This window comes from Hemitrygon akajei, chromosome 20 (genome assembly GCF_048418815.1).
Source record: "Hemitrygon akajei chromosome 20, sHemAka1.3, whole genome shotgun sequence".
NCBI lineage: Eukaryota > Metazoa > Chordata > Chondrichthyes > Myliobatiformes > Dasyatidae > Hemitrygon > Hemitrygon akajei.
Genome location: NC_133143.1, coordinates 27786778 through 27811616, shown reverse-complemented (window position 1 = coordinate 27811616; position 24839 = coordinate 27786778). Strand labels below are relative to the sequence as shown.

General features: G+C 37.5%; 1 protein-coding gene across 4 annotated transcripts in view; it reads right to left on the bottom strand.

Moving 5' to 3' along the window:
- The window catches only part of LOC140713675 (oxysterol-binding protein-related protein 10-like), a 178876-nt gene extending 155987 nt beyond the window's left edge, over positions 1-22889 (bottom strand). For 3 of the 4 annotated variants that reach the window (XR_012095704.1, XR_012095705.1, XM_073024054.1), the window contains exon 1: positions 22194-22889. Coding sequence is in view for 1 of the 4 variants with exons in the window: in XM_073024054.1 (XP_072880155.1) it covers positions 22194-22447 (254 nt within the window). In the remaining 3 variants the exon portion in view is untranslated. Of the gene's footprint in view, positions 1-1583; positions 1667-22193 lie in introns of all 4 variants that reach the window. The other variant, XM_073024055.1, reaches the window with a different exon arrangement.
- Between the last annotated feature and the right edge of the window lie 1950 nt (positions 22890-24839).

Sequence of the window (24839 nt, the reverse complement as noted above, 5' to 3'; positions counted from 1 at the left end):
AGAGGCATGGAAAATGCTTATTTTTTAAAGTAATGAATGCACTTAAATTAGTAATGAGGACAATTATTTAAACTTTTAGAGAAAGCATAATCTCCCAAATCATGATGTTTATATGTGGGCTAGCAAGGCACTGAGGCTCTCCACCTCAGTGAGGTATAAGAGTTCATAAGCCCTTATATTGTACTTCTCTATCGGATGTTGCAAAAATATAAGATATGGTCCAAAAGAAAAAGTGAGACTTCAAATTTAGTAACTGCTTCCCAAATTTTAGACCTTCAGTTTCTGGTAGCTCCAAATTGAATTTTGAACTGAAAGCAACATCTTCCTCACTACACTAACTACCTCTCCAAGATGCCATCTTCACTAAATGAGGCATTATTCACTGCAATGTTCAATTCCAATGCAAAATCTTACATTGTATAAAGTATATCAACAAGGCTGGTTTAACAGATGCCTGTGAGAATTCAGCGCACTAAATTTATTTTGGTTACTTGTTTTGAGTTAAGAACTCATTTGAACCATGCAATAAAGTCCATATAAATGTGTTAAAAATCTAACAAATAACTGCTTTTTTCTGCTTGTTCCCGTGTAGCTCTTGATTTGATTTTGTCCCCATACTAAAAAATTTTTGTCCCCTCCCATCTTAATAGGACAGCATCTTATGTTTATATTTTCATAACTGTATGCAAATCTCAATACGAGTAACAACAGAACAAACCTACTATAGTTTTAAAGAATTAATTCTTCCACAACAGAGCTGATGGTATGTAAAAGAGAAACTCAGAATACTAGAATGTTCCATTTATTTATTTCATTTTAGAATTGTTAGGAACTAAACCGGAGCCAGTAAACTTCCAAAACCTCTATTAAATATGAAGAGCATACGTAACAGCACAAACAGAATAAATATACAGTATGAATGTCTGAAAAGAAAATGTACAATTAGAGTGAAGAATGCAAAAGAACTATCCCACAGCATTGCAAGATCACTGCAATATTGTGTAACACCAGATATTTTTCAAAGCAGCAAAATGTTTTGTCAATAGAAATACTAAAGAACAATGACACAAGGTAAATTTGTAGCACAACGTGGTATAATCAAAAACATGGGTCACCTCCTTTTCTTTACTATTACTCTTTCTAAATAGCACAGTGCAATTTCATTATCACTTAGCCTATTGCTTTACATGGAATGTCTGCAGTTAAATTGAAAAAATAAATTTTTAAAACATCTTGGACTGCATGTAGCCACAAGAAAACATCTTCTCAGATTTATTTTGTTTTATCTGAAGACATTATACAAGCTATAGTGATATTTCGAGATCTACTACAAAATCTTGGGTTGAAATAATAAATCATAACATTATTTTACCTTGTAAATAGAGAAATGTGGTATATCTACAATGGTAAAAAAAATTTAAAAGTCACAAATCATACACAATTTAAAAACTGGGAGTAAACTATTGGAAATAAATGAGTTTGAAAGGAAGATGTTTGAAGTTTAAAACAAATTCTTTAATATCAGAATAACTAGGATGACTTGTCAATTTTGCAAGTTAAACTCAGCTCCGATTCAAAGCTACCTTTCAAAAAGTTATCTTCCTTCCCGAACTTCATTTCAAAAGCCCCAATTCCTGCTACTTTAACAGTTGTAGAAGCCATGTTTCTGAAAATAAATGCAACGATGCAAAAGCAAACATGTTAGAGCACAGCAATTAAGTTTTTTTCTCAAACAAGAGAAAATCTGCAGATGCTAGAAATCCAAGCAACACACACAAAATGCTAGAGGAACCTGAGCATTCTGTGTGTGTTGCAAAGCTTTTTTCTTCTATTTTTCCCACTTTTAGCTCTCTAAGAAAGAGTATTTTAGCCCTTTGACAGGTAATGGCAAAGGAAAAAATGTAATTATAGTAAATAAATGCTATTTACATTAAAATTCTTTTGAGAAATGAAGTGAACAGGAGCACTTTACCTATTTGATATTCATTAATATTGGCTCCTAATACGAAAATTAAGCTTATAGGTGGGTCACTGGAGTATCTGTTTGTAAAGTATGAACCGCTGGAAAAGTAGTTTCAGAAAGGATGTGGCTTATTTAAAAACATATATGGAATTATGTGGAGAGGAGGGAAAGGAAAATGAATATATAAGGTCAGAGTACAAATATATTAATGGAAATAGTTAAACTGAGTAGAACTGCAGCTTAAAGCTATCTAGACAGGGAGCTTCTCTAATGTCTGGATCAAAGTTCAATTGATAAATGTAACAAAATCTACTTACTGGTTGGGGGTGGAGGAGGAGGAGAGAATGTAGCCATTTGTATGAAGTCACGTAAGCATATAAAAGAGTGGTTCTCAAGGTGGGTGATATTGCCCCCCCCAGGGGTGATGGGACTTTCTAAGGGGGAGGTGGGAGGCACTCAGTAGATAGGGAGGCAGCTGAGGGATTAAAGGCTTCATTTAGGGAATAGAATATTTACTATAAACATTTGATCTTCAGCGCCTCAATTTACAATGATCACTTAATCACCTCATCTCTTGCTAACCGACCATTTTCTTAGGCTTTGCTCAAAGTGTGTTTAGTTGTTGAAGAGCAATATGGTACTTCTGTATTTTGCATATCATGAGAAATCTGAACTGAAGAGACAATGTTATTTCCTGGCCCAGCCCGCACATTATTTCAATTCAATACTGTAGTACAGTGTTAGCTAGTATGATACCCATAGATTAATCACACATTGATGCAATTCCTGTGAATTAAGGTATGACGATCAATAGGGTATAGAATCTGCCTTTTCAAATGGTCTTGACCATATTTCTTTAATCCATGGCCCAACGAAGATATCGCTGCCCCAATTTATGTACTTCAGGCAGACAGTTAGGTTTTGTCTAAGCTATTATGATGGCATAACTTTCCCCTTTATTGACTGCAGTGCCTCAGGTTGGACTTAAACAATAGGTGTGGTTGTTAATCCATAATGAAATTGATACAAGCAGATCAAACGAGATGAAAAGCATAGACACCATTGTATGAAGTATCTGAAATATGGATTTACACCAGCACCAAGCAACCAACAGCCACCAGTGTGTTTGTTGTTTGAAAAAGGTATTTTTAAAATCAAATGAGGCAGTCTCCTGCCTTCTCCCCATATCCCTCCGTGCCCTGACCAATCAAGAATCTATTAACCTCTGTATTAAATATACATAAAGACTCAGTCTCCGCAGCTGCTTGTAGCAAAGAATTCCATAGATTCACCACACTCTGGCTAAAGAAATTCCCCCGCATTTCTGTTCTAAAGGGATGACTCTCTATTATGAGGCTGTGCTCTCTGATTTTAGACTCTCCCACCACAGGAAACATCCTCTTCACATCCACTCTATCAAGGCCTTTCACCATTCAATACATGTCAATGAAGTCATTCCTCATTCTTCTGAATTCCAGTAATACAGGCCCAGAGCCATCAGACGCTCTTCATGTGACAAGCTATTCAATCCTGGAATTGTTTTTGTGAACCTGCTTTGAATCCTCTCCCATTTCAGCACATCCTTTCTAAGATAAGGAACCCAAACCTGCTCACAATATTCCAAGTGAGGCCTCACCAGTGCTTTATAAAGTTTTAACATTACATCCTTGCTTTTATATCCTAGTCCTCTTGAAATGAATGCTAACATTGCATTTGACTCAACCTGCAAATTAACTTTTAGGGGATCCTACACAAGGATTCCCAAGTCCCTTTGCATCTCAGATTTTTGAAACTTAACCCCATTTAGAAAATAATCTACCCTTTCATTTCTTCTACCAAAGTGCATGACCATGCACTTCCTGACACTGTATTTCATCTGCCATTTCTTTGCCCATTCACCTAATCCAAGTCCTTCTGTAGCCTCTCCACTTCCTCAAAAGTACCTGCCCCTACACCTATCTTCATATTATCTGCAAATTTTTCAACAAAGCCATCGATACCATCTTCCAAATCATTGACATATAACGCAAAAAGAACCAGTCCCAATACAAACCCCTGTGAAATACTACTACTCATGGACAACCAGTCAGAAAAGGCTCCCTTCATTCCTACACTCTGCCTCCTGCCAATCTGCCATTGCTTTACCCACACTAGAGTCTTTCCAGTAATACCATGGGCTCATAGGACATTTCACTCACCAACATTCTTGATGGTTGAGCAGATGGGACGCCATCAATGACAAGATGCCACCATGGGGTTATTAGTTTCTTGAAAAAAAATTGTATCTAACATATTTACCATTCACTGTGTAATTCACAGACATCTTATTGCAAAATCCCTATGTGATTGGAAACACAAATCATTAAACAATCAAATAATAAAATCAAGTCCCATGCTCCCAATTCTCAACTATTTTGAGAATTGAGATTGAGAATAGTTTGAACACTTGCTGTTGCATACAGAAGTCAGATGGCTCTCAAAAGGAAACTGCCAAAATTTTTGAAGAAAGCCCCGAATGCTTCATTCAATAATCAACTCAAGAATATTAGGCATGACATTGCTTATTTGTAAGAATTATTCACAAATCTCTCAATCTAAATTCCAGATTGGGTAACAATCCATTCTTGAACACTTGTAATGAGGAACTGACAGGAATAATGGAGGAATAACTGATCTTGCTACAAAATGATTCTGAGTTGAAACAAGGGTTAAAAAATATCATATTAAGATTGGTCACTGGAGAAATAAATCCTGCACTGTCGAAAAAGGTCACGATGTTCTTTAATCGCCTTTCCAACATAATTTAGTGAAACACAGTTTCGGTGTAGTAGCCCACTTCTTTCCAAGCAACAAAATAGACTGCAAAGTATTTTGCAGTGAACTTGCAAATCTGACACTCCTTCTGAGTGACATTCAGCCTAACGCTGTGAAGCTGATATTACTGCACTAAGCCCCTCCATCTCATGGAAAGGTGAAAAAGCAATGAAATAGCTGGACTAATGTACATTCTAAAATTGTTGATGAAAATTGTTTTTACTGCAATTAAATAAAGAAATAATTTTATAGCTTTAGATGGATTGAAATAATTTTGCAATTATTTGTCACTGGCTTGAATTTACAGTTTTTAATTTCCTTTCACTGTGCATTGTTAACAAAATTCTTTTATATTTTTATGCAATGGCTGAAAAGGAAGAGGAGAGTGCTGGGGATATAGTCTGAGGGTAAAGGGTGCATTAACCCAAAAATGTTTGGGAACCACTGATAAAGGAAGCACTTGATAAAATTGAATGCAAATTTTAAAACAAATCAAGCAGAGTTCTTTACTTGAACGTGAGATTGAGTATTTCACTTTCAGAGCTGGTAGTCGAAGAATAAACCGTATAAATTCAATATTCAAATCAACATATTGCATTAGTGGTTGAGGAGATATCGGGATGGACCAAATATAAGCTCAAAGCTGTTTTTTTTTGTATGAAAGATAAATTCTGATATGGTATATTCATTGTATGTAAATGAGTTTTGCAACAGAGAAACTCAAAGAAGTGAGGTAAAACAAATAAAGCTGGGATCTTGCCAAAATGTTACAGCCAGTTAGAAATAAAGTAAGATGGCAGAAAATTGAATTTTTATTATGAAAATGTAGTCAGACAAGTGTTAAATTGTAGCTTTTACTCCACTTTCTCAATATGCAAATTAAATGTTCTTGGAATAGTCACAAGAGAGAGCCTAACCACCTGCCATCACCACCTTTTATTCAACATTAACCAGAAACTCAAATGACTTGCCACATAAACATGCTTGCTACAAGAACAGATCAGCAGCCAAGTACCCTAGAGTAGTGATTTAACTCCTAACATGCCAAAATGTTTCACCATCTATAAAGGCATGAATCAGAAATGTATTAAAATACTCTTCATTTGTTTGGCCACGATCAGCTTCAACACTCAAGTCAATACACATTAAGCACCCCTTACCGAAATGCTTGGGGGCAAAAAAGTTTTAGATTTTGGAATATATGCATCTATATAATAAGATAACTTGGGGATGGGACCAGAGTCTAAACATGAAATCCATTTATATTACATATACAGTACCCTGAAGGTAATTTTACATATTTAATACCTTTATGCATGAACCAATAATGCATATGTTGAATAAATAGAAAGGTAAGCTATCACTACCTCAACCACCCAGGTGGACAGTCAATAGTAGTTTGGCATCATCGATATTCCTGACTCTGAACTTACGTGCTAGCTGCAAACAGACTTTGTCCTACACTTGCTCATCACACATACGTACTGATGCAGCCAATCTGTGTGTTTGATTTTCAATCAGCAACAATCTTGACAAACACATCAATGAATTTCTCTGCTGCTTTGCGATCAAGCAGATGTTTTATCACACAAATCTTTAAAAATCTTAAATTTCTGTAACCAGCCTGCTGAATATTCGCAATTACCTTCAATTTTCAGTTTGTTGTGATAGTTCTTTGCTTGTTTAATGATCAGCATACCATTAGGTGGCATAGGTTCACTCCAACACTGACAAATCCACTCTTTCCATACAAAATTGAGATCTTCAAATGGCTTTATGCCATTTTCCTATTTTTCATTTTTCCTATTGCTCATACATGAGTTCACTTCTCAGAACTGTTGGTGCACAGAGACCTGCACTTTGCCTGTGATCCTTCCCAGTGCTCATATCAGCGCTCAAAAAAATTACAGAGGTTTTCAGATTTTGGAATTTCAGATAAGAATAAGTACAAATAAATCAACCAATATATTTTTAAAAAATCAAGATTAAGCTTAAGAGGGAAATCAGGCAAAAAATAGATACGAGGTGAATTTGGTAGGCAGGGTTAAGGGCTCTTCAGTTTATATTAACAATAAAAGAGTGAGTAGGGAAAGACTAGGTCCTCTTAAAGAGCATCAGGGATGCCTATGTGTGGAGCCACAAGAAATGGCTATTTCTCCTGTGTTTACTAATGAGATTGTCATGGATGCCAAAGAAATGAGTGTAATAAGTCATGAGGTCCTGGATCATATGCATAATATGAGGAAGGAGGCATCTGCAGCCTAAAAGTGGGGGGGGGGGGGGAGGGGGAGTGTGCACGCGCGCCCTTAACTCCTGGTGGAGTCGTCAGGGCGCCATCATGACAAGCTTTTTGCACCGATCTTTTTGGTGATTGCTCATCACCAATCATGTGATTGGGCACCTTGGGCATCTGAAACCTGGCAGAGCCCATCCCTCTCCAGGTTTTTGGAGCCAGCTGGATTCAAACTCGGGAGCCTTCGCTCTGAAGTCCGGCACTGATGCCATTACGCCATCAGCCGGCTAAAGTGCATTATGAAGGGCAAATCCCCAAGTGCACCCCTAATTCTTATGGGAGACAATGGAAGAAATTATGGAGGCCCTTGTTAGCCATGGGCAAAGTTCAAGAATACTGGAGGGTGGCTTATGTTGTTCCATTGTTCAAGAAGGGGCAAAGGAACTACAGGCCAACAAACAACTTCAGTTGAAGAGAAATTACTGGAGGAGATTCTGAGGGACAATCTACTAAAATCTGCTTGGATAGCTGAGGCCTGATCAGAAAGAGTTATGTTTTGTAACTCCAAAACATAAAAACTAATTGAAAGGAAAGCCTGGGAACCAGGAATGTGAATCTAAACTTGTTTTACAAGGCATGCCCTTATGACGTAATGGCATGTTGATAGATGCCATTGATGTACTTCTAAATGTAAAACTGAACAAGAATGGTTAATCAAGTATTACTGAAATATTAATTAAACTATAGTCAGCATGGTTTTGTGCATGAGGTAACGTATGAAGAACAAATGCAACAATCAAGTCTGAACAAAGTCTCATTTTAATATGCAGTACTGTGCAAAAGTCTTTGGCATCTAGCTACATACATGTACCGAAGACATTTGCACAGTACTGTAAAACCGCATCCTAAAGGCAGAGTCTTTGCCATCTTGCTCTGTCCTTCTTAAATATGTATTGAAAAATGATCAATCTGAAATACTTTTTGAAAATAATACGGTGGCAATTTGTTTAATACTCGGCAACTTCAAACCAAAACTAAGATTATTCAACTTCAATTGCTATCGCAGATGATTCCATGTTTGTGTCTGAATAATTCCCAATTCTTGAACAATCCTCAGCTATTACACCAAATTCAATATGGTTATCAACACCAATACATTGTTCAATCACGAAGTCCTGACATTTCTCCAAATATCTGTGTGGGAAATGAAGTACTTGATAAAAAGGAACACACCATGTATCCTGGATCAAACAGTATCAGTTCAATAAACTCAACTGGGAAATGGGATGTACATTTTGGAAAAACCTTGGTCATTTTCTGCCAATATTCTGTACGGCTGGAGTTGCAAACGTCAAAAGTAACATGCTCAAACACTGAGCATTTTGTAGCTGTTCAACAAAAAGTAATTGACACATACTTGCTACCTTAAGGTTCTTGGGATAACTTTGGAACAGGCAAATTCTTGAATCAGCCAACCATCCACATGAATAATCTTTGCAGGCATTGCCACAAAAAATGAACGTAATTCAATCTAAAGAGATTGTTCAATTAATCCCGCCCAACCTATGGACATACAGTACGTTCACTACACTTCTCAGCATTCTCCCATTTATTGTGGGTTTTTTTTGCCTTTTTCCACCTCCTCACATGTAGTGCATTGACCTTCCCTATATTAAGTTCTATTTATCATATTTCTGTCCACCTATAGTTTAAACTGAGAAATAAAACATCAAGGGGCATAGATTCAAAGCAAATTGGTAGGAACATTAGAAGAGGTGGAAATGAGGGAACATCTTCCCATCCAGAGAGTGATAGATTTTGAGAATAAACTGCTTTATGCTGTGGATGTAGTTGTAATGACCTATAACCAGTGTGACCAGTATCAGAAGATTAGAACAGATTGAACAGTTTTTAAAAAATTGACCAGCAGGGACAAAAGGTGAATGAATTTTCACATCCTAAAATTTTCTATGATTCTAAGTACGCTATTAGTTAAACACTGATCCCTTTGAGAATAAAATGGAGAAATAAGTAAAAGGGAAATAAGGAAATAGCAGAGAATTTGAAATATTTTGCATCCACTGCACCGTCACATTAAAAGGAAATAAAAGTATCCTAGTAATTGTAGAAACTCTTAGAGAATATGAGAATGAATTGAAAACAATCACTAGAGGAGAGAAGTACGAGGCCAACAAATACAACTTTCAACAAGTTGGATCTAACAGCCTTAAAACTAATGAATATGTTGGCTGTTGTCTTCTAAATTCCACAGATATCAAATAAAATGTCCAGAAAAAGAATATTCAAGGAAAAGAAGATGTAATCTAAATGTAGAGAACATGTTATTGGGAGGAGGCTGATATCCATTACTAGGTAAGTAGTAACAAGACATGCACAAAATCATAAAACATAGTGTTGACTGCATAATTGTATGAAAGGGAAATACTGTCTGACAAATCCTTCAGAATGCAATAAGCGGAACAAGTAACGGGAATCAGATGTGTTGAATTTAGATTTCCAAAAGATACTTAATGAGCTGTCACAAAAGATTACTGTAGAAGACCTCTTGTATTAGAGATAATATACCAGCAAGGGCAGAATATTTTGCTCACCAACAGAAAATAGAGCAGCGGAAAGTCAAGAATTTATGCGGGTCAGAGAGGCAACTGAATTGAACATAGTAAGATCCGCTTCTGCAGATTCTCTCTTGCTTGTGGTTAGATCCGCCATGCTCTTGTTGAATGATGGAGTAGGCTGAAGGAATATTGTGATATTCCCGATAATTTTAAAATATATCATCTAGATGTTGTTATTGTTCCTTTTCGTACCATGTAGTGCATTGGACAGTATTTTTTTTTGCCGTTTCCGGAACATTTGTCTGCTTTTTTCACAAGGCCAAGTTGCTAGCTCGATGCTCAAACCAGCATGGCTAGAAAACTTGCAAGAGGCTGTCAATTCGAACCCGGGACCATTCGCCTTGAAGTCTAGGGCTGACGCCACGACACCACCGGCCAGCATCATCAAGATGATGGATGTCCCTTTTACCCTTGTTGTACCATAAGACTCTCGGTTACAATGCATCTTAATACTACATTAAAAATGTAATTAAAGATATGTCAAGAGGGAACATTGTGTTGTCAATGAAAAATATGAAGAGAAAAAACTAAATTTTTCTTTACCACCTCTTAACGTTCTGCTTTGTGGTCATTTAATTCTCTTCATTTTGTTTAAATTCAAATTGCAAAGCATTCAATGAATTCAAATTTTCAGTAGCTACAATAAAGGAGAAAAATCAAACTTTACAACAGAAGTTACACCAACACTAAAACTTGAAAGACATATTACAGATAGTCATTATTTAAATATAAATATTAATTATTTAATTAAATATAATTATTTAAATTTAAATTTAGATAGCCATCTGTGATAGCTCAGAATACAGCTTATATTTGGTAAAGGTGACATTTCTATTTAACAAATATCCAAGATTTGTCTCCTTGACAAAACTACTTACTTATTTGAGTAATATTTGATATTAATATTTGAATATTAAAATTAATATTAATATTTTAGTCAATATTTGAGTCAATTCCCTTTCTCCAAATACAAGCTGGTGCTATGTGATTCCCTGTGGTCCTAGAAATATTTGCTGCTTCTATCATACATTAAATACTTTTGTTCCAATCCTATTCCGGTCTATTTTCACCCAGGTATATCTGAAGGTACTGGGAAGAGAGAGATTAAAGGGCAGGTTATGAAAGAGGCATTGCCTCTCATATGTTGCACAGGAATCCACAGAAGGCAAGTAGTTGTTGGGATAATTATGTCACCTTCAAAGAGGAAATTATCTTTTTGGAAGGTTTAGTGCTGCTTCCTGTTCTTGCTCCAATCTAGGAAATGATCATGGAATGGTTCCCTAATTTTTATTTTCAGCTTTTCTATTGAAACTTCTGGGACAGTTAAATATCATCCATTGTAAGCCAATTAATAGTCACAAATGCTTTGTCCACCCTGTTTCCATCTTTAGATTTGGAGATACAAGAGACAGCAAACACTGGAAATCTGAAGCAACCCATAAAAATTGGAGAAACTTAACAGATGAGGCATCATCTCTGGAGGGGAATGAACAGTAGACACTTGGGGTCAAGACCCTTCATCACGTTTCCAGACAGCAGCATAGATCACAAAGGGGAGAACTGAGAGGGAATCTCACAGAACTCCAGACCCTTCACCAGCAGCACAAGCAGCTGTTGGGTGTGATATGAATTTATATAATTTGCCATAATGATATCACAATATGGCACAATGGAGTTTGCTCTTGTCTGCTGAAGACATAGCTTTATTAAGGATTGTCCAACTTAACTGATACATCTAGAAAACGCTGACTGAGATATGATGCTCCTCCAATGTTGTTTCACACTTGATTGCAAAGTCCTTTACTGCTCAATCTGCACAGTTACTGGGCTAATCTCCATGAAAAGCCCTGAATACATTCATCTAGAATATCTGTCATTCCTTTGCAACCCTTTGTATTTATACTAAATAGTTTTCAACATGGATATATGACAGCTGGGAAAGAGCAGAACATTTCCATGTTTGTGTTTAATCTGATGCAATGAAATCTCAGGAGTCCGGAATCAAACATCAACTACCCTATATTCTGTTTCTCTGGTGCCATCCAAAGGGACCACTTGAAAAGAGTGTAATTTTACTGAAAAGGTAGAGCTTTGAGGACTACTGCAAGGTAGGCTTAGCTTGTCCCCAGGACATCTTTCTCATTTTCAGATAAATTTCTAGAATTTCCACTAGAATTAATATGCCTTTGCACTATTCAAATTCCACACCAAGCTGGCAGATGTTTTGGCACAACTGGCTTTGCTTGGAGGATTTTCAGGAGCAATTAAAAGTCAAATCACAATGTTCCAAATGTTGAATCATATGTCTGACAGACTCCCTTCTCTTGTAGGTACAGTAGTATATATTGGTTTTGATGAAAACCAAACTTGATGATTGCCATTATTTCTACGCTGAGATTCAAACTAACCTTGAGATTACTAGTTTAGTAGACTACAGTTCTGCAACTACTGCCTGAGGAGTGACCTGGATCCACTCTAATTTGCCTACTATAACAACAGGTCAACAGCAAAACTCATTTAATAGTCTCTTCACTTAGCTATGGAACACCTAGACAATGAGGGTGTATATGTTAAGATGCTCTTCATTGATAACAGCCCAACAATTAATACTATCATCAACTTAAAACACACCACCAAACTCCAAGACCTAGACCTCAGTAACCTCCCTATATAACTGGATCCTCAATTTCCTCACTGGCAGACCCCAATCAGTACAGACTAGCAACAACATCTCCTCCGCACACCATCAGCACAGGTGCATCACAGAGCTGTGTGGTGAGCCCCCTGCTCTGCTTACTTTATACTTATCTTTGTGTGGCTAAGATCAGCTCCAATGTCATATTTAAGTTTGCTGACACCACCACCATGGTGACAAATCAGCACTTTCAAGGGGGACTGAAAATCTGATTAAATGGTGCCACAGCAACTTCTCACTCAACATCAGCAAAACCAAACAGCTGATTATACTAAACAACAACTTTTTTTTGAAAGTATTGTTTCCTCACTTTTTTTTGTTTATGAAGCTAAACACAATTTAATTACAGACTACTTGTATCACAGGAATCTGGAGAAACAAGAAATTAACTTTTATTCAATATGATGTGTTTAATTGCATAATGCTGCTGATGCTTTGCAATAGTTCAACTCAGCTAAAAATGATGATTTTTGTTTGTACTCAATGTCTGAGGCTTCTTGCTTAAGTGTCTAACAATATTCAGAAAGTATTGATGGATTCCAGTTGCCCTGATGCTGTTGCTCCGCGAATTCCATGTCCTGGTAAAATCTTTTACCACTGTCGTCACTGAGTGCACCAAGGTCTTTAGTGAAGTGTTGTACTTCATGGTTTTGTATGCTTGAAGCATGCTGTCAACAAGCTGCACATAGCTTGTAGCCCTGTAGTTGCCAAGAAAAGTTTCAACATCCTTGAATACTTCCATGTGATTTTCTCTGGTCCCACTAGAAATTCTTTGAATTGCCTGTTTTATCTGTGGACCAACAAAAATGCTTTCCTTAATCTTGGTATCAGTTATTCGGACTTGAATTATTAATACAAATAGAGGCAATTTCAAAACCAGTGTGATAAGGAAATTTCACAGTGATTTTCATGATCAGCAGCCTAAAATCCATAAGATACACCCAGAAGTATTTAGGAAGCAAAATCTTTGTTGACCAGTGCTATCAAGGAGGAAGATGCCAGAGGTCTATGAGTCAATTGTCATCAGGGGAATGGAGATGGAGAGGGTCAGTAGCTTTAAATTTCCTGCCGTTACGTTATCAAAGGATCTGTTCCGAAACCAGAACACAAATGTCATCGCAAACAAGGCACAACAGCACTTTAGCTTCTTAGGAGTTTGCATAGATTTGGTATGTCACCATAAACTTTGACAAACTTCTATCGATAGTGGAAAGTATCCTAAATGATTGGTGTTTCCCTATCAGGCTGTGATTCAATGACTAGAAACAGAAAAAAAAACTACAGAAATTGTTAGTTATAGTCCAGTTTAACACAGGAAAAGCTCTCCTCACCACTGAATACATTTACATGGAGTCCTGACACAAGAAAACAGCAACCATCAAAGACCTCCGACATCAATACCATACTTCCTTCCAGCTTCTATCATCAAGCAGGTGGTATAGAAGCCTTAGGTCCCACTTCACTAGGTTCATGAGCAGTTATTACCCTGTAAAGATCAGGCTCCTTAACAGGCATAGAGAACTTCAATACAACTTGAAGTTGTAGGTTGTAGAATCAGTTCAGATGCATTTTCAAGAACTCTGCAAAACTCATGATCTCACCATTACTTTTATTTGCACATTGTCTTCTTTTACACATTGTTTCTATTTCAGTCTTTCTTCATGTATAGTTTTTTATAAAATTCTAATCTATTTCTTTTTTCCTGTAAATGCCTGCAAGAAAATAAACCTCAAGGTAGTGAATGGTAACATACAATATACCTACTTTGAAAATAAAATAGTTTGAACTTTGAACACTAGTATTTTGTTTATACCATACCCATCTTCTTGTCTTGCATCAGAACTCCCATTATTTAAAGAAACTTATCTTGATCCTATCATAGTTACTTTTGTTCCTCCCTGCCCTAGAGGATTTGCTCTAAAAGAAAATTATGTCAGTATCTTGCATTAAAAATAATCTAAAATTATACTTGTTTGATAACACAGTAATGAAGCTCGATCAATTGTTAAAATTGTTAACCATGTAATAATTCTTTGGGATATCAGAGTAAAGTATCAAGCTATTCAATGGAAATAACAGGCTGTTGCAAAATGGTCCTGTCCTGTACCCATGCTCCATTTCTTCCTCCATACACACTGCCGGCACTCAGGTTAGATACTACTTTTGTTTTAATGATGAATTTGGCCATTGAAATTAACTCTAATGTTTACAGTCCGCTTATTTTCAAATTCTAAATAATATATTTTGGATGTTATCACTGGAATAGAACACCTGTTTTTGGAGATTCTAATCTTTCCTTAAAATGCATGGATCATTGATTTCAATAAGTTGCTCGCTATACAGTTTAAAAAAGGAAATAAAACCTTTTGACAATGTCTTTTTCGAAATGACTATTATTATGAACATACAGACGCTATTTTTACCTTTCTCATTAGCAAGGACATCAAATTTCACTTTTTGTAAAATAGAAAGCGTCATCAATTAAAGTAAAATAAAATCAGCCAGAATGAACTTTACATTCCCCATATACATTTTTTTTAGGACTCCAGAGATTCTCAAGCATAGATTATCTAGGTATCAAATTAGCGTGAGTTATTTTTGCATACAAGTAATGATTATGCAAAACAATTGCACAAAGTTCACACTTAGGCTTCAAATTTATCATTCTAGTGGGGTGTGAACTATATAATGGAAGAATAAACAATTATCAACTTGACTACAAAAACTGCATAAAACATGCTCAAGGCCAAGTAATAGTCAGTTGTTTTTAATCTTTACTCCAAAAGGCATCCATAGGAAACCGTTCAAATGTTAAGCAACAGCTATACAAAGGAATACAATCCTTAATCTACAACCAAATAAGCTTGTTATTTTTATTATTTGTTATTGTTATTTTTCTTTTAACTGATCAGAAAGCTCTCCACAACCAGATGATGTACCGAAACTCAGAACTATAGTCATTGCTATTAGTGATAGAGGAATTGCATAAGCATACCGAAGAAAACATTTGTCACATTAGCTGAGAGGCCACTGTTGCCACAACAGGCAAATGTAAGAACACCATGGGATCCTTTAACTTAACTAAGAGCAGGCATGTCATTCACAGTTCATCAGAAAGATAGGAGTCTCTCAGTATTTATGAAGGGATCTTATACTCAGGTACTGAAAGAGGGCTTGAACACATCTCATTCTAATCAAGACTAGTATGCTAGCACTAGTACCTAAATACATATTCCAAAACATGAAGAAATGTTTGTGTACATTTTGTCAAGTATATTGGAAGGTAGCTTAGAAACTAAGGCCTTTTCTCCAAGAAACAACCAATGAAAAACTTCTACACCGGTGAACATTAATTTTTTAGTTCTTCTATATCAATTTAAAGAATTAACAGGCATCAATGCCACTTAACTAATGATGACCACCTACAGCTAATCAGGAATTCATATGTCCAATTCCTAAATTTCTAAATCCATTAATCAATTATTGGAAATGTATTTGTATTTTAGTAATATTAGCAACGTCAAGTTGATTGACAAACCTGTAAAATGCATATCAAATGCCTAAAAATAGATTTTTCTAGCATCTACATTCTTGGTGACTGAATAATCACTGGTTTTTCTATGTTGCACAAGTGTAGCTTCCTTAATAAAATTGGTTCATGTCTAAACTGCCAATAGCAGAGAATTTCCAATGGACATCAACAAAATGCAATGAAGGAACATAAAAAAATCACTCAGAGGGGTTGCACAAGCAACTCAACTCTTCAAAAATGTTATCTTCTTCATTTCAGCACAGATAATAAAAAATTTAAATGTATGGTTTCATTAAATATTTTATGCAAGTGATTTCAATATTCTCAAACAGCTGTCAAACCTTTCTTGTCAATTTTATGTGTTGTTTCCAATTGAACCATTTTGAAAATACTTGAAAATATGCTATGCTCAGTGGTGTGAAGAAAGACTTTAGAAGACAAAACAGCAAATCCCCCTTCACCAATCTGATTTAATCCCAACTGCCTGTATATGGCCTACATCCCTCCAGCCCCTGCTTTGTTCAAGTTACTATCTTTTCTGCTTCCGTCATCTCCTCTGGCAATGAATACCAGCCCCACCATTTCCTGTACAAAAATAATCTATGGCCTCTGGTGATTGACAATTGCACCATAGACAAAAAGACTCTGTATCCTATCTATACCACTCTGAATGTTACATGTTCCATCAAGTTATCCCTCAGCCTCTAATGCTCCAGAAAAAAACAGCCAAATTTGTTCAACCTCTTCTTACAGCTATTCAGGCATCTTCCCAGCAGACCTCTTCTGCATCATCTTCAAAGTTATGGATAGCATTAAAATTTAGTTGGATCAAAATATTAGGCAACAATCTTTTCCACAATTAAAACAAAATTTACAGGCATTCTCAGTCTGAAGGTGAAGTGAACTGAATTCTCAACTTGCATTCTTACATCTTTTCTAAACTAAAACTAGAAAACAGGAACAATACAAGATCTGCAGATAGGACAGGTAGTGTTTGACAGAGTAGATAACCGGGAAGTAATGGAGCTGATGCATCTTTGCTGCTCTTCTCAAGATTTCAAGGCTCTCAGTGCTATCCCAGATGCTACATCTTCATTTTGATCATTCATAAATTTTTAGGTATAATTTTTATTAACTACTACTGTATACTAGTACATACTAGTACTTCAAAATGAAAGAAAGAGCCGATCTTGACTTGATGCATCTGTTAACTGTTATCAACATTCCCAAGCTCAAATAAAAATTTAAGATAAACTTATTAAAGAGTGCCAAACCTTTAGTATTTGGTGCCAAATAAAAGAAATATGTGTAGGGTGACATGCTAGTGTAACCTTTACAGCGACTGAGGTTCAATTTTTGCTAATGTCTGTAATGAGTCTGTATGTTCTCCCCATGACTGTAGGAGTTTCCTCTGGGTGCCCCACATTCCAAAGACATAAGGTTAATAAGTTGTGGATATGCTATGTTGGTGCTGGAAGCATGGTGACACATGTGGGCTGATCCCAGCAGATCCTCAGACTGTGTTGGTCATTGATACATACAATGCATTTCACTGTATGTTTCAATGTGCATATGACAAATATTCAGCTTATCTTTAGAGATTACAGATGTCTGACGTTGAAGCATAAAGGAAAGCAGAAAAACACTTTGTGAAAATTGAACTGGCAGAATAAATAGCAATACTTGTATCCAGTAGTATGCTTCAACTACATAGTGAATGCCACTATCATCTTCATTCAGCAAAATGGATCCTGGTTGCTGCTGAAATTAATAAATAATGCAGCAGGCCTAATGTTACCAAAACAGAAGTGTGAAAATCAAAGTCAATTAAATAATAAAAACAATTAGATCAGTAAATACAACAACTTACACCCCTCTCTTATTTAGTCTTGATTCTAGATTAAATAAACAAATTATTTACCCCTACCCTATCCCCATTACCACAAAAGATAAAAAAAGGAATAATTTTCTTTAATAAAACATGCTAACCTGCGAGAACATAACTAATACCTTCAATAAGCAAAACCATGAAATCATCAGGTACTTTCTCTTCTGATGTTTTCATCCATGGAAGCTTATTTCATTCAATTTCTAATTTTGGGAAAGCAAGCTAACAATTTCCTATTTCCTTAATCAGCCTTGGTTATTTACCTTGAATCTCCTTTCAGAAACTCAGCATTGACTTTGTTTACCACTCCCATAGTTCTATCTAATAGAAGTTGTTGAAAGCAGTTGCTATCAAATAAATGTTTTTCAAGTTCATCTTGTTCTAAAACTAATGTTTAAATATGAATAATTCTTAGTTATTAGTAATCCCAATGCACCAAGTTCTACATTTAAAAACAGTCCAAACAAATGCTGTTACAAATACATGCTCACTTGAGCTTAATAGGAATAGTTAGAACTGAAACAGGCAAAGTCAAATTCAGACGAGAAAATGGAGAAATCAGTTACACATCAATATTTTAATAAAGTTTTGCTAAAGAATATTGAATAGTACAAAGCAATCACATTACACATTCTTAGTGATAACACTACATAGAATATCACAGCAGCAGCCATTACTGTGATGCATATGAATCAGCAAATGCCTGCACATTAATCGGTGCTCAGAAAACACAGTTTTCCAGAAGGACACAAAACCCAATTGCAGTATTACTTATTCTGATATTATTTGGCTCTACTGGTGTCAAGGAAAACCAAGCTTAAAATCTATTTTTTTAAGTTGGATGAAAAGGATGTCAATATGACAACAGCTGACTGTTGTTGATGCTCAAATTTCAGTTACAAATACTAAATTCCCTTTATTCTTAACCAGTATTTCAAACTCTGAATACCATGTTAAATTAACTTTGTGTCATTGAATATGCACACAGAATATAAAAACCAGGTTTGCACACCATAATTATAATATTAACCTCAAAATTTCTGAAGGTTCCTGTATAGTAAAAGAAATTAATAGTAAATATAAATAAATGGAAAGGTTAATGAACCTGAAAATTATATATAAAACTTCTGATGATCTACACACCAGAGTCTGAAAACTGTGACTATGCTTACCACCTTCCAAAATTCAGTTGACTCTGGAATTGAGATCCTGCAGGCTGGAAGCTAGCAAGTGTGACCATACCATTTCAAAAAAAAAAAGAACAGAGGGAAAAAATGTAAACTGCCATCAAGCAAGTACATGATTAATTGTTGGAAAATGCTGGAGCCTATACTGAAGGATGTGTTATCAAAAACACTTGGGGGGGGGGACTGACTGCATAATAGAAAAAAGGGGGACAAATGGATTTATTGTATCTGGATTTTCAAAAGGCAATTGATGAGATCCCACATGATTTGGTGTACAAGGTGACATGGGAATAATATACAAGACAGCCCAGTGCATCTTTAGTTGTGAACTTCCCACTATTCAGGACATTTACAGAGACAAGTGCATTAAAAGGGCCCCAAAGGATCATTGGGGACCCAAGTCACCCAACCACAATCTATTCCAGCTACTACCATATGGGAAACAGTAACACAGCATAAAAGCCAGGACCAACAGGCTCCAGGACAGCTTCTTTCACCAGGCCATCAGACTGATTAACTCACGCTGATTTGAGTGTATTTCTATGTTACATTGACTGTTATATTCATTATAAATTACTGTGATTACACATTGCACATTTAGATGGAGACATAACGTGAAGATTTTTACTCCTCGTGTGTGAAGGATGTAAGAAATAAAGTCAATTCAATTTGAGTCGATTGAGTGCTGGTTAACAAATGGAACATAGGAGAGAAAAAGTGTACTTCTCAAACTGGCAAGCTATATTGAGAAGAGAAATGCAGGGATCAGCACTTGGGCCCAACTATTTATATTTAGATGAAGATACTAAATGTGGTATTTGTCAATGACATGAAAGTAAGTAGAAATGTGAGTAATGACAAGTTTGCAAAGAGACTTCAAAGATTAGCTTCTAAGTGAAAAGCAACACTTGTAGAAAAAGGTAGAAAAATAGAAGTCATTCATTTTGGCAAAAAGACCAAAATATTGAGTATTTTGCTAGAATGGGAAGCATAAACGTTGAAAAGGACCTTCATGTCCTTCTAGTAAAAGCTAAAGGCAAGTGCAGTATGCAGCAAGATAAGGTAAATAATAAGCTGTCCCTTACTATCAGAGGACATGTACATGATTAATACCTATATACATACATAAGATCTAGACATGGACATGAACAAGCCCATAATAAGCCCATATATACAGTACTTGCTGGAGGATATAAAGCAAAGATTTGCCAGACTGGTTCATTGGATTATCAAACAAGGAAAGAACAAGTTAAACCTCTTGTTAACAGTTAAGAATGAGACTAACTATATTGAAACAAAAAAATCTTTTGAGGGCTCAACAGCGATTATATTCAGGTACAAAGTTTAAAACTATGTATCATGGTCTTTCTTCACTCAAGTCAAATTCTTTTACTTAAGGAAAAATTGTTTATTCAAAGGTTGATAATTCTTTAGAAAATCTTTACTCAAAAGGGTGGTAGAGCCTCAGACAGCCGCTGCACTTAAATCAATAGATTTTTTTGATACTAGTAGGGGGGAAAAAAATCACTAAATAGAGAAGCAGGCTTAAAGGACTGAATGGCTCACCCTTGCTCCTATATCTTGTTACTGTGTTAAGTTTGAAGGTACACAAAGTACGAAAATAAGATACATGAACTTTGTGCTTTTGACTCATTACATTTGCTGATGTCACAAAGATTGGTGGAGCTGTAGTGAGCACGGTTGCCCGGTTGCCTAAGGGGATAGACACAGTTCAGCTGGAAAGTTGGGTGGAGAAGTGGCAGATGGAATTTAATCCAGATAAGTGTGCGGTATTGCATTTTGAGTCATCTATTACTGGCAAGACATATTAGCAAGAACACTAGAAGCAGAGGGACCTTAGGATGCAAGTTCACAGCTCTCTGAAATTGGCAATATAAATGGATTCTGAAGGTGCTGTTTAAACCTGTTTATCTTCATAGGCAGGGTTACTGAGTTTAAAAGTTGAGACACCAAGTTGCAACTAGCTGTATTGGTTTGGCCTCACATGGATTATTGTGTGCACTTCTAGTCACCACACTACAGAAAGAAAATGGTAGCACTAGAGAGTGTAGAAGAGATTCACCAGGACACTTACTAGAATGGAGGTCTTTACTAGGAGGGATTGAATTGTTCTCACCCGACTGCAGGGGACCTTACAGAGATTTATAGAATAATGAGGAGTGTAGTTAGTTTTTTCCAAGAGCAGGGGAGCCTAAAACTACAGGATTATTCCTTTAAGGAAAAGGGAGGATATTCAAAGGAGATCCTAGGGAAAGGTTTTTCCACACAGAGGCATCAAATGTATGGAAAAAGTTGCTATAACAGATAGAAAGATACAATCGCAGCATTTAAAAAGCATTTGGACAAGTATGTAGATATGAAAGGAATAGTGGAATGGAGGCCACATGCAGAAACACTGCATTTGGGTAGATGGACAACTCATTTTGCATAAAAAGAGTCAGGTCGTAGAACCTGCTTCGTGCAGTACAACTGAAATTACAAATGAACTACTGAGTATAATCCATCGTTACCGAGGAACTCAGCAGGCCAGGCACCATCTATAGAAACCCTTCAACAGGACTGGGAAAAAAAGATAAGGAATCAGAGTAAGAAAGTAAGGGGTGGGGAGAAAGGCCAAGGTCATAGGTGAAACCGTGGGGTGGGGGTGAAGTTTGCTCTTCCAGCATCTGCAGATTTTCTCCTGCCGATAATGCATTATTTGGCTTTGCTCAGATTGTCACTTTAGTACAATAACAAATGTAATATTTTACTGTTACTTTCCCACACCACTTCTGTGTTTTTATGTCAACCACGCAGTGCAAGCTATGAAAGATAAGCTCCCAACATCAAGACATTGTGTTGTGATAGTACACTCTGCTACTTAAGCAATCTTATATGAAGCACAAAATCAATTAATACGATCCTCTGAATGTGGATTCATTTAGTTTCTGTTTCACCAAGGCATGACTGTAATAGTAAATAAAAGTTTTTTTTTTAATTATCGATACTGGGAAACCTGGAATATAAACAAAAAGGCCAGATCAAGACAACAAATGTGAAAAATGCATCCTTATAAACAGTAGCGTCAAACTACTGAAATACAGTAGGATGCCGTGGCTATACCTAAGAAAGCCTGATAATGCTGAATTCACCCTGCCTCAAATCACACGGGTAATTAAAGCAGATAATGTTGGTAACAAGCCTCCCAAACAAGGTAGACGCACATCTACTCCCCAGTCTCCTACCTGTTCTGCCAGCCCTGAATCAAATTGGTATATTTGCTCAGCAAACCCTCCACAACTTTGCCAGCTTCTGGGTGAGGTTGCCGCTGCTCTTCGCGGACGATCCGCACCGATTCCGCGGGTGGCGTTGAGCTGGGGCTGCTGCAGTTGTTCTTCGCCGCCGCCGAGCCCCTTTCGCTCGGGGAGGCCGAGCTCCTTCTGGAACCGCCGCCGCCGCCGCCGCCAGCCCCCAGGGCCGCCTTCTCCGTACTAAACATCTACCGAGATAGGCGCCACGTCTCTCCGTTTCGGTAAAACACGACGTAGCGAGAATCCGACAATGTCACCGAAGGCGAGCGGGAGCCGCGGGGCAGCGCGGGGCAGCGCGCGCCCGCGCCCGCGCACGCGGCCGGTAACGGACTCTCCGTGCCAGGTAATCGCGGGGGGCGGGGGGATCCGTTGACTTCTCTTGACGTGGCGCTTCGTTACGGATGCCCCCTTTGCCTTGGATCGGACGGCCTGACTCGCCTCCGCCCTGCCACCTGGTCCCGGTCGCTGGCTCCGTTGTCTTGCCAGGACACCCGACACGCCTCTCGTTCCGTCACACAGGCCCGGGGGAGGGCGGGCCTCTTTGCTCGTGACAACCCCCTGTCGCAGGTTTGTGAATGACCGTGTTTCACGGCAGGCAGTCGCAGCTTGTCATTTGCCCTTCTCCCCCCCTCCCACCCCCCGGTCCTCTCCACTCTTCCCTCCCTGTCTCCCCCTGCCCCTCACGCGCCCATTGCGTAAGAGAGCGTGCGTGAGCAGGATCACGCGGTTGCCACTGAAACTGGCGAGATGGGCGTCTGAGCTGCAACTTCAGCCACCGAAGCGGGCTTGCAACCCCTCTCGGGCTGAGAATCGCTATCATTCTAACTACACGTTTTAAAATAGCCACGTGGGAGCGTGTCTTGGGAGAAGATTATTCTTCTAACAAACTGCTGGCGGAACTCAGCGGGATCTGTATTAGGTTATCACTATAACATGTAGCGAAATGCAGTGGGAAAAAACTTTGCGTGCCATCCACACAGATCATTCGACATGCAAGCACATCAAGGTAATACAAAGTAAAACAGGATGCAGAATAAAATATTACAGCGAGAAAGTTAATTGGATGTCGATAAATAAAGTACTGGGACACAATACAGTAAACACAAATGCCGCAGATGTTGGAAATCCAGAGCAACATGCACAAAATGCTGGAGGAACTCAGCAGGTCAGGCTGCATCCATATAGAATTAAATAATCAGTCAACGTTCGGGCCGAGACCCTTCATCGGGACTGGGGTACAACAATGTACGTTGACATATCGAGAGTTCATCTTTTAAGCATATAAGGAGTTCGTTCAAGAGTCTGATGACAGCGGGATAGAATTTGTCAACGGAGCATCTGTTGGGGGGACGAATTGTCAACGTATTGGGAGATTACTCGACACCATGAGTTCCTCCAGCAGATTGTTTGCTGCTTCAAATTCCAGCATCCGAAGTTCCGTGGTATAGACTATTCATCCGTCCAAAGTATGCTTTCCTCCATTAAGTTCAGTTCACCTCACAAACTGGTCAATTTTCATTCAGTGCTGTAACAAGCATTAACACATTTCAAGCACTTTGGGAATGCCAAAGTTTAATTAGAAAATAAGAAAGTTTTTGACAAGAACAGGCCATTCGGCCCAACAAAGCTTGCCAAATCCCTATTCACATAGTGTGTTGAAATAACTTTCGGGCTTTAGATTCGAAAGTCTAAGGTACTACGCTCAACTACACAACTAGGTAGTTTGTTCCATGTATCCATGACTCACTGTGTAAAGAAAAGCTTTTTGATGTTAGTCTGAAATCTCCGTTTAACCTATGGCTCGGTGTCCTCGTTAATGGATAACTTTGAAGTAGCGGCTGGCATCCACCTTACTTATACCCTTAATGATTTTGAACACTTCTATCATGTCTCCTCTCATTCTATGTCTATTTAGGCTAATAAGATTTAAGTCTTTCAATCTTTCTTCATAGCTCATATCGTGAAAACCTGGAATGAGTTTCGTCACCCTTCTCTGAACTCTCCAGCGCCTTCGTATCCCTCACAAAATATGGAGACCAAAACTGTACACAGTACTCAAGGTGTAGCCTCACAAGCACATTATACAGTTTAAAGAGAACGTCTCTAGATGTGAACTCCACAAATGCACAGTGGTTTAAAGAGTAACCAAATTGTGTTTGAAAGTTATGTAAATGTCAAAGTGATGCCTCTCCAAGACTAGAATGATCTTTAAAAAATAAACTGATGGAGGAACTCAGCATTTCAGACAGTATCCATTATTCACAATGATAATAAGAAAATAAAGCAGGTAATCATATAAACGGTGAGAGTCTGGAAAGTGTTAGTATGCATGAGTGTTTGGGGGCCCTTGCACATAAATTGCCTTTTGTTGGAGATGAGCATAAGGAAGACAGCTTAGTAAGACAAAATATTGTAACTGCAAAGCATTTATTTCCAAGTACATCCCTCTTTGAGTAACAGAGGAGAGAAGGGTGTTGATGAAAATGTTGATAGAAAAAAAGGATTAATATAACAATACCTGCTGTAAATGGTGTCAAAATGGTTGTTGTGATGAGTATAGTCTGGTAGTGTAGTGGGTAG